Source organism: Brugia malayi, assembly GCF_000002995.4.
Source record: "Brugia malayi strain FR3 genome assembly, contig: Bm_v4_Chr3_scaffold_001, whole genome shotgun sequence".
Lineage (NCBI taxonomy): Eukaryota > Metazoa > Nematoda > Chromadorea > Rhabditida > Onchocercidae > Brugia > Brugia malayi.
This window is the reverse complement of record NW_025062477.1, coordinates 9,705,105-9,716,743: the sequence shown is the minus strand read 5'-3', so window position 1 is coordinate 9,716,743 and position 11,639 is coordinate 9,705,105. Positions and strand designations below refer to the sequence as shown.

The window sequence follows — 11,639 nt, the reverse complement described above, 5'->3', positions numbered from 1 at the left end:
AAAATAAAATTAAAGTGTATGGACATATACGAGTAATTAATTATCTGATGCCTTCAGTAGGATGCATCTTCAGTAGGACACAATGAGATTTTCTTCTTTTAAAGAGGATACACACAATGAAATTTTCTTCTTTTTAATTTAAGAATAAAGGACAATTTTTTGATCACTAAATATAAGCCTAGACCGTGATATTAAGGTTGAGCAGTTAAGTACAATTCCCGATATGTGAGTTTATTGTGGACAATTTCGTACTGTAAGAAAGAGTGCTGAGAGAATTATGTTGACATTGTATAAATCCTGATAACTATTCGAACAACTTTTGAATTGGTTTCAGAAAATCTGTTGGAAGTCGAACTTAATTCCCGAAAAGATAAATTAATAAGAATAACAAAGTGGAATTTCTCTCCAATTTTCATTTGAAAATAAATTGGGGGAATTGTCGGGGATATAGCTCAGGGGTAGAGCGCTCCCTTAGCATGGGAGAGGGCTGGGGTTCGATTCCCTATATCTCCACCGGCGAGCGCCACATTTTCCTATTAAGAGATTTTAAAATGAAACAATTTAATGTCTGTAAAAGACATGCATGACTATTGCCAACCAAAAAGCTGATGGGTTAAGTGTATATAACAAAATGTCACATGTGAGTGAGTTCAATTGTCTATTAGTAAATGCATCCGAAGTGTCCGTTCATTTCCTGTCCTAGTGGCAATGCTTAATGGCCATGCCGGGGACAGCATTGTTGATAGTTTTTTCAAATAGATAATTTGGTTTGTTTATCGGATGGCTAAAATATCAACTACTTACAGCAAATGGTTGGATACTTTCAGCTATAGATAATCGTTGATGTTACTATAACTGTTGAGCTTTTTTGAAAATCGTCACTAATGAAAATAAACTAGAAGTGATAAACTTCCGAAATATGATGACTGTATAAATTTAAAATAAGGGGAAAATTGCAATATTAAACACTGATGGATTTCAGTATTTGAGCTATTTTCCTCCCTAACTGATCTTGTCCTCTCACTCTTCTGATATAAATTATCCATCTCTGAGATTATAAATCTCTAAAAAGAGATTACAAATACAGGGTCCAGAGAAATGTGCTAATTATCGGATTAACTGGTTATTTGTTTACCCAACAATATCTTGCTGATCTCACATCTAACATAATGTAAATTAGATTTCTTTGGAGTTTGGGGCGCTATTAGGAATAAGATTTAAACGACTGCTAATAAAATAATAATAATGAACATTATTATTATCTTTACATGAAAATGTAATGATAATGAACATTTGTCGTGGCCAAACATTTCACTTCCCATCAGGTCTCAAGTAATGAATGAGCTTCGATTGGAAACCAAGAGTTAATTCAAATTTATTTAGGATAAGGAAGATACGAAAGCGGGGAATTTAGAATGAGAACATCAACGTCCCCTTTATCATTCAAAGATGAGCTTTTTCTCATTTGCCCTTATATGTCATGTTGATGATTGCAACAATTAATAATAATAGCAACAGATAATAATTTATAATAATATATAATAATAAAATAAAAGTGATAAGAGGATTATAGTGAAAAGTTCCTTCAGTTAATATTTCGGCGTTCACTTACACCGAGGACACAGATAAACATATGCAGAAATATACAGCAGAGAGCTAACTCCCTTAGAGAATTATATCACTGAACACATAAATAGACATACTCATTAAGGCTTCATATTGAGCCTTAGTCAGATTGATCTATTAGATCGCCAATGGTTGAAGCTTCATTTTGTCTTAATCCAAAAAACATGCCACTTCAGCTAAGTGAAACAAATTAAAATAAATTTAATGCGTGACCTTAATCAATAATACTTCTGATGATTTTTCATCATTTAGCAAATAGAGAAATTTGAGTTACTCAAAAAAATTTTTGCAGGTTGAACTTCCAGGAGATAATTCACACCACATGAAGAGTGTAAGAGTGCAACCACTTTAAAAATGCCTTGTGAGCCTGGACGCTTTATTGCTTTCAGCTCTTTTTAATTGGAAGTAAGAATTTTAAAAGAGATGAGACTAGAGAAATGAAAATAAAGGAAAAAACTGGTATAATATACAAACAGACCCATAAAATCGAATAGATGACATGTGAATCTTTTAATTTAACTTCTTTTATTAATTAATAAATATTTATCAACCAAATGAGTTACTTTAATACTCCATTCATACAGGACACATGATTCGAATATCTTGTAAAAAAAGTAAAAATCTTGCAAAAAGATAAAATTTATATCAAAAACTTGATTTTTGGTGAATCAAGACGAAAATCAAGACGAAAAATAAAGTTTTTCAAATGCCAAGGTTACCTTGCAGAGCTCACTTGAAGCACTGTTAGCAGTTGCGCGCTGTCATTTACAGTATTAGATTTCAATTCAGGTATTTCAGGTATGTTTTTAAATGCTTTGAATGAGACAAGCGACCTGGACAGTATAACTGCAATAATGTTCAACATAAGTACTTTGTTTCATTAATCTTTCCAAGTGCTGCCAGAAATGGCTGTGTAGTACAATGACTAACAAAAAATTCAGGGAAACTGATTTTATTTACGGATTACTTCTTTTATCTGAAAAATAATTAAGCACTTATTCTCATCAGAAAACCAATGCTGAGAATGAGTTTTGAAATTCAAAAAATTATTCGGAGAGATTGAGAAGTAGATGAGAAATCCAAGCTGATAAATGTAAATCATCACTTCATATTTTAAAAAACTCTTACTTCTCATACTTTTTTGCTTTTTTTTAAATAATCTTTTCTTTTATTCTTCCTTGTTTTCTTTTTTGGAAGGAAATAAATTTTAGAAGTTTGTTTTTTCGAGAATTAAAAGTGGTCTGAAAAGGAATTACACGCTTTTATCTGATTGCTAATACTGCACGCAAATTGGTGACCTTCACCAGTATCGGTGATATCTGGAATAATAGTAACTTGTAACAGTATCACTATCTATTATCTACTTTTGGTCATTTATCTACCTGTCCAATAATTACGTATGTCATTGAATGTGTGCATTGACTTTTGCTGAAAATTTGAAACAAATAAGCACAATAGATGCTCAATGTAGGATTCGGAAAGACTAAGAAATAGATTATAAACCCATGTGTACGTTGTACTGAAATACTATCACAGCACCAGCCGTTCAGATCGTTCGACTTCAACTTCACTAATTCCAATATTCCAAAATCTTGTACTGCTCCTGCACCTTCAGCCTTCATCCATCGCACTTTCTCGGTACAATTTTATGAGAGTAATAGTGCATGAAAACCGAAAGAAAATAAAATTTTCTGCATAAAATACTTCTTTTATTAAACAGGCTTTTCATAAATTATGAATTTTCAAAGACTGAGAATTTTTTTAAAGGAAAAGAAATGTGAATTTAAAGCAAGGATGTAGCAGAATGAAGAGTTGCTCATGGCGAATAAAATTACTGCTATTTTAATTAATTGTGCAAAAAACAGTGTCCTTATTTTAATAGTAACTGCTTACCCTATACCTTTTGCTATCGCTCCCTCTACTTCTTCTCAACATTCGTAACAATTAATTTTCCTCGCCTCTCTTTTTTAATTAAAATAAAAATTTCCACTCTTCTATTTGATTCATTTTCGTGCAATGCTTGTGCAAAATTAAGTGAAGGTAAGAGCGTTTTAGAACAGAGAGAATTCGGGAACAGCAATAATAATTCTGGCTGGCTAGCTTGCTTGACCAAAGAATGATCAATTTAAGAAATGAGCGATAATTAAATTTTCAAGCATTTATATTCCTTCTCCTTTCTCTCTCTTTATATTTTAAAATGGTAAAATCAAACATATGCAAAGGCTTCGTTCTCTTCTCGCATGGGTTTCTTATGCTGATTGTTCTAATCATTTAAGATTTCATCGGCAAAATCTTTTTATTGATAAAGAAAAGATTGCATTACAATAAAAAATGTAAAAGGACTCGAGTAAGAGAGATTTGAGCAAATTTTCCTATAATAGTCTTCCTTGTTTTCATTAATATCAAACTAGCAAAAGTCATTTTAAATATCAAACTGAAACCCATCTTTCTCAAAATGAAAACAAACAGTGCCAGTAGTTTTTTGATTCAATAAGTAATTGCTGCAAATAATTAACAACTGCAAATATACTCTTGGAATTTGATTTCGGATCATGAAATGTCATATACTAAAATCTCATGATTGTTTCAAAATTTCCTATGATCCCAAAGGACTGGACATACCAGTAATGAACTACATATAGCACGTGATGATGGGAAAAGATAAACGTATGTATTCTATTTACTAAGGTATGCCACCCATTCCTAACCAAATATTAAAAGTCATTCAAATTAAGGACAAATGACTGGAGCTTGTTAGATTCACCTTATGTACACACTGAACCACCAACAAATCAACAACCTATTTTCTACTCTCTCTCAACAAATTTAAAACAGAATTCGAATATAAACTTCTTTTTGTCGAAATGAGTTTCTACACAATAATAAAAATTGGTATGCCAAAACAAAGAAAAAAAAAACGAACAAAGCCTTACCTGAGTTTTCGAGTCTAGTAAACTTTGACTTCTGTGCATACCTTATGTAACCAAAAGTATGAAATGGAATGGACAGCGCTGTTAGAAGATAATTTGGTACAGGTAATCGACTTAAGATCAAGAGATAGTAATGGACACCGGTCGGTTGATATCGTTAATTACTTTCAAGCACAGGAGAAAACCCTTGCACAAGACTGGAAGAAAAGATTCTGCACACATTCAAACAAATATATTCAGTTCATTCAGTTCACTGGTTTGTTGAAGTGTAAATTGGTTGAGGTGCCACTGCCACTGGCTAGTTGTTAATGGGTTAGTAGGGGAAAGCACATTGAAAATGCAGAAATTAATTCGCCTAAAATGCAAAATTATTATCCAGTAATGAAGGACTGAAATAATGGTGCCAGTGCAGTTCTAGACTGAAAGCATAGAGAAAAATGAGAAAGTTAGCAAAGGAGTAAAAGGATATCAGCAAGTGGAGACGAGAAGACATTAAAACACACACCCGCAACCGCAGCAACTCAGCCTTGTACTTGTAATTAACAATCCATCTCGGCTCAACAATCCAACTTGACTGGCACTTTGAACGTGATGATGGTAAGTTTGAAAAATAACGTAGGTAAGGAACGATACATCCCTACACTGATACTGTTACTGAAACATTTACTGCTTCCTATATCACTTCATCACATTGCATGCACCACTGATTATCCAACTTCTTGGCAACATTAATGCAGGAAACGAACGAAAGACAAACCTGCTATTAAAAGAGATTTAAATGAATTTTATTGAATTCAACAAAACGATTTAAAACTTAATTAACACTAGCATAAAATTCCATTCATAACAGCACAAACTCACAGGTACAGAAGAACTTTATTGCATCTATATGAAAACAAGTACATATTAAACTATATAAACTATCTTAATGCTGGAAGACTGTTACATCCATTCACTATATAACGACTACTAAAATACGATATGGCAAGAATTCAAATTACACATTATTATTATTTCCTATGATCAGCACCGACCGCTTCAGAGATATTGCGAAAACCATCTCGAGCAAGGCATTCTACCAGCTCCCGTTTTATCCGCCCTATAACTGGAAAACCTGAAAGAAGCACCAGTAAAACAATAATGCGAATTCCTTTAAAGTTTTAGGAAATGCTTAAAAAACAAAGATGTAGGAATAAAATGAAAAGATTGACAATTAAAACCCATAGTTTCCATTAATCAACACATATAATTGAACATGGCATTCAATAAAATGCATATGTAATATCGCTAGTCATTATTTTTCAAAAAATAACCTAATTACCCAAATAGAAATTCTGTAAACCTTACAACTTTATACTTCATTAAAGAAGAAGAATCATGGTCGAGTGAAACGGATGGAATTGGAATGAAGAACTCGGAAAAGAAGTCTAAAACTAATTTTTCCTTGCATTTCTAATTATGCCTCATATGTTCCATCTACGCATTAAATTAACGGCAAATTGGAGTAATGCTATAGACAAACGTTGCCGACATTGCGTATAATAAGAAATCTCACTACTCATTTTGCTTTCAGTTTTTCGTTTCTAAGCTTTTGGATCTTTCCCAGGCGCTAGAAATAACAGCTGCTAAATCCTATTAAATTTGTTAGAAGAAAGTTATAAAGCTAGAAAAGTCCATATCGGAAGTTAGAAATTTCAAAAAACCTGTCGCATACAAAATTCCTACATCACTTTTTCCTAAAAAAGAACTTGTACTACTTTCGTCACAGATGCCTCACTAGTTAAGTTAAGACAATATTACAAAAATATCGAATTGAATCTTTTCTGAATCATGAAATCAAATATCAAATAGCAATAAAATACGTTAGTAATCCATCAAATTAAAGAAAAAATGATTGAAATGTATTCAAACACTTCCACAGTAAAGACTGTATATTATAGAACTAAACAACTACACCTAAAAACAACTGTACTACGGAAGTAAGAATAGGTATCAATTTAGGTATTTTACATGCAATATACGTAGTATATTATTGTCACCTAAGTACATTGAATGCAATATACTAACAATGATATTTCTACTGTGAATAAGAGATTAAACAAGTAACATCGGATATAAATTTTCTCTCAAATATGAAGTGAACTATAGCGTAAAACATCTATAATTTCCTACCTTGATAAAGAAGTGATGAATAAAGCTGCACAAGACTTGCTCCAGCTCGAATTTTTTCGTATGCGTCTTGACCGGTTGATATACCTCCACAACCAATGATTGGAATTTTCCCATGTGATAAACTACAGAATTCAACTGAATTAAAGAAATTCTATTCTAATAAAGTGTTTTACGTATAATGAAATGAAAATTCCAATGATTTCCAAGAAATCACATAAATTAGAAACAAATAGAAACAATGCTGAACTAAATTAAAGCGCACTCACGAAATCTGATATTTTACTTTCAATAAACAACAAATATTCAAAAATAATTTTAAAGACGACATCCGAATAATACTAACCGGCGTTCTACAAAACATCCAAAGATACCTGTAAACATTTCGTATGCAATTTGTACTTATATCTCGTAGTGGCCTGCCACTCAAAAAACCGTCTTCCAGTAGCACGCTTTGAAGATTTTTCGGATGGTTCGTGGTGGAATTCGAAATTATGATGCCATCCACATTATATCGTTTATTTAGCACTATCTTCAAACTATTATTTTATTTACAAAGAGAAATCTTAAATAAAAAAATATCTTGTAATTAGAAACATAGCTTTAAAATTTGCGTTTTTGAAAAAAGCAATTCACCAACAATAAAAGAAACCTTGATGACTTTTTTCAGGTCTATAATTGACAGATCAGGTGGAATTTTTATCAGAATTTTTGGTGGAGGTCCGTTGGTCTGTACTATTGGATAGACAGCAGAAGTAACGCCCTGCAATGCCTAAAACATCACATAGTTATTAACAGCAATAATTTGAAAGTATTAAAAACGAAACAGACATACTTACAATTTCCATATCAGCAATTGTCTCTGAACCATTCTGGCTACCAAGGTTCACAACCAAATAGTTACTAAAACGACCAAAATAATAAGCACCGAGACTGTAATCCACTTTAAGCTCAGTGAATCCCTAAAAAAAAAAAAGGCTCTCACTTGCTAGAAATTTCACATGCAAAAAAAATGAAGACTATTATTTACAAAGCAAAATTTTTAAATATTTAAAATGTGTATCTCTATAACCTCACTGCTTTCCTCCCGTCTTCACACTATGTATGTAACAGTAAAACTACTGAAATAATTTCAGGAAAATATATAATCATAAAATCATAAACTTATTTCAACCTAAACAGGAGAAATCTACTAACAATGATTCTTTATTTTCTCTAGATACTGAAATATTATCAAGACGGGGTGTTTCTCGTCGAAAGAATTAATTACAATAATCGAAATTAGTTGAAGATTTAGAAACCAAAATATGGAAACATACATATCCAGAATCAAACATATTCATAAAAAATGAATTGTCAGTGTCATTCATGATTGATTGAATTTCTAAAATATCCCTAAAATATAGTGAAAACAATTTCAGAAAAAAATACAATCAAAAAGTTAATTACGAACTGCATTTCTGCCAATATTTACACCAAGCGGGACATCGGCGTTTCGATCATAAGCTCTTTTAACAAACAAATATACAATACTCAATCCTGCGCTTTTAAATTTGCCACAACTTAGATATCCCTGAAATATTCATAGAATAAAATTCTGTCCGGAGATTCTAGAATATTATTTGACACTGAATCAAATCTCCCTTCAGAGCCGAAAATGCTCCACCGGTCATTATAAAAACTGGCATGCTCTATATCAAAAAACTTTACAGAATTCTTGCAAAAAAAAATCATTTATTATTAAGTAACTCTGTTGAACATTAGAAAAATTCCGGCACTTTACAACCATGTTGTCGAACCAAAATACAAATGAAATTTGGGACTCAAAATACATCATTCCTCATCAAGCGTTTATCAATGTTTAAAACTGTTATTAAAGAGCAACAAATTTTAGATACATACATCCCACATCTTTTAACAAAAAACTTTTGTTTTCAAGATTCCACTTGTGAAAATGAAATTAGGAAAACTCACTTCATCCTTGAACAAAAGTTTAACCACAGAGTTATGGGCATCTTTCTGCGGCAACGGTGTTACGGTGCCTACTTCAATAAAACCAAAACCGCTTTCCCTCAAACCTTTTATTGCTTCAGCATCTAGAAAAAGGAAACTAAAACAACAGATTCATAAATACAAACAAGAAAAGTAAAGGATTAGAAAATTCAAACAGCGTGACTGCCGAAAACTATTTGCTTAAAGTATCTCGACTATATCACTGATAGACAAATTTATAACATTTGTTGAATATGGATTTCAGTATCTGCAGAGTCAGAAATTCAAAAAAAACTTTACCTTTATCAAAGCCAGCAGCTAATCCAAGTGGATTCTTGAAGTGCATATTCATCACATTACAATTAAGTTCGGAGTGCTCCCGATAACTGTGACTAAATAGTGGTAACAAACGATGCTTTGCCAAATAAATATTAAACCGTACTGTTAATTCTGGTCTTAATATGCAGTTCAATAAAGGCATAAGCTGGAAATATAACCATAAAATTTCAGTTTTTAATGTTATTTCCAGACAAAGAAGAGAAATCTTGGGATTGGGATAATAAACAGAGTGCGAAGCAATGAAGATGAAAAATATGATTAAAGAAGGATGACGTTGGATTATTCCCAGACATGGTAGCTTAATTCATCTTTGTCGTAACTTCATTTCAAATCATAATCATTATGTAATGCAGTTATCATTTCATTTCAAAAGATAACACCTTTGCAAATTTCACTCTGGAAAATCATGAAAAAGCTGTACAATTCATGGTGTTGTGGGAGATTGATGCACCATATCTGATTTTGGGTGCAAATATTCTTGTTAAAAGCTTTGTTAAAATATAGGACTACTGGAATGAAACACGTGTTGCTATCTGGGTGGACATGCACGGAAAAGGCATCAGCAGTTTGCTTCCATCCGTTTACCGGTTATTATCATTAGTTCAGATGGTTCGACAGTTAAGCTGTGGAATGCCAATACATATAAGTTGAGATATATATTGCGTGTTATAAATTACTGATAAGTCAAAAATAGCTATTTTATAGCTTTCTGTGTAATTTTTATAATGTATAAGTTGGAGACGATTCTCAATTATGACCTTTAAACATTTGGAGCATTCACGCCTTTAGGTGGTTCAAATACAGTTGCTATAAATTATAATGAAAACTCAGCAACAGTTAAATTGAGTAAGGAACAACGGTTAATATGGATTCAAGTAAAAAGATTTTATTAACCAAACATCCAAAATTTCACAACTTTTAAAATTTCTGGAAATTTTATCAGAATTTTAGATTCAGAAAATATTTACTTGCTTCCGCTGAAAGACTTCATTTCCTGTGATATACTCCATAAATCCATACAGAAACGTGGAAGATGACAGGATAATGGCGGTTGACTTCGTAATATATCTTAAATGAAAGAATGCAGTAACAATGAGAGTCGCTAATTAATCAGTTCTACACAAAAAAAATTTTTAATTTCTAAGTTTTAAGATGAAATCTTTGCGGATATATGTTGAAAAGTGCTTACCCCGGTGATAATTTTGGATACATTTTCTAATTAAATTTCTGCAGGATTTCTTCCAAATCGCCAATAAAGCGCCTCAACTATAACAGAAATTTGGATTCCTTAATAACTTGTTACGTTCATAAATTCTGGATGATATTTAAAGACAACTGCATCAACTTAAGAGCTTAAAAATCCCATTCCTTCTGAATATAAAAGGAAAAATTATGCTCTAATTTAGCATTGCACTATTTAATATTATTCAGAAATTTAAGCACTCATTATGAACTTCAAAAAAGTTCGGTTACTTCTTCCACAGTAAATTCGTATGTTCTGGTGGCACCTTCAATAAAATGTAACGTAAGCACAACTATAGGTCTGAGATTCCCGAGTGCTGTATCACAATCACCAACCAACTAAAAAACAGCATTAACTTATATAGTTGGAAAAGTATTTGAATAGAACTAACTTTAACAAAAGGCTTGATATTTCAGATCAATTATAACAAATCCTCCATGTTGGCTCAAATTAGTTAAAAGGCAGCATCAACTTAAATCCAGAAGATGTATAATACAACCCACAATTCAGCAACACAAATAGGAATAAGCAAGACAGGTTTATATTCAAACTATTCAAACTTATAAATCTTTCTTAACACAACAAAATGTTCCAATTTTTTTAAAATCTCAGATTTCGACACTTCGCTAAAACCAAGACACCAGTAATATATTAATACTTTAGCGCTCCAACTGAAATCACGCAGAACTTCCACGCCACTTTTTTGACAAACGGTTGTGCAATAATTTGAAGAGAGACGACGGTTCATCGAAACCAACCTGCAGAAACCTCCCATTTGATATTATAATTCCAAATTGAGTAGTATTATACCGTTATTAGCCACCTACCCATTAATTTTTTAGAACATTTAGAATTAATATTTACTTCCAGATATGTATTAAAGGCAAATATTTGCAATGACATATAGACATTACTATCTCACATAAATTTTATTCGTAATCAAAATATGAAGGAAAACATGACGAAGTTAATTACCACTTAACATTATTAAAATGTTTAATTAGAACTAAGTGAAACTCTTTTTGCATTAAACCAACCATCAACCTACCACTGGTAAACCTTTCGTTAGTAACAAAGTGCATTCATAAAACATGCACGGCGATTTGCGAAGAGATACAGATAAAACAAAGAAACAACCAACGATAGTATTAAAAAAATGGTTAGTAAAACTATTTTGCCAGGCATTACTTTCCAGAACAGCAATAAAGCACTTGAAAATAAAAGCACTTGTCATGGAAAAACGGGCAATCGTTTCGCGCAGAGAAGAATAATTATACAATGTTATCATGAAACATTATATTATAAATTTACATTTCAAAACAAGATCTACATAAAATCAT

The 11,639-nt window shown here is 31.9% G+C and overlaps 2 protein-coding genes and 1 non-coding gene across 3 annotated transcripts; 1 reads left to right on the top strand and 2 right to left on the bottom strand.

Moving 5' to 3' along the window:
* Positions 1-441: 441 nt before the first annotated feature.
* Positions 442-513, top strand: Bm14665. Its single transcript has one exon. It is a non-coding gene; the product is annotated as a tRNA-Ala (tRNA).
* Positions 514-5,566: 5,053 nt separating this feature from the next.
* Positions 5,567-10,268, bottom strand: Bma-dhod-1 (Dihydroorotate dehydrogenase, mitochondrial precursor, putative; the record flags this gene model as incomplete). The annotated part of the gene is made up of 10 exons (XM_043080668.1): positions 5,567-5,670; positions 6,729-6,850; positions 7,100-7,257; positions 7,378-7,497; positions 7,565-7,687; positions 8,179-8,298; positions 8,700-8,821; positions 9,018-9,201; positions 10,025-10,124; positions 10,246-10,268. The coding sequence occupies 10 exons, from the start codon at positions 10,266-10,268 to the stop codon at positions 5,567-5,569; spliced, it is 1,176 nt and encodes a 391-aa protein (XP_042936602.1).
* Positions 10,269-10,318: 50 nt separating this feature from the next.
* Bm17652 (Uncharacterized protein) lies at positions 10,319-11,047 on the bottom strand (the record flags this gene model as incomplete). Its single annotated transcript, XM_043080667.1, has 4 exons — positions 10,319-10,322; positions 10,530-10,554; positions 10,631-10,637; positions 10,958-11,047. 4 exons carry the CDS (start codon positions 11,045-11,047, stop codon positions 10,319-10,321), a joined length of 126 nt encoding a protein of 41 aa, XP_042936601.1.
* Positions 11,048-11,639: the final 592 nt, after the last annotated feature.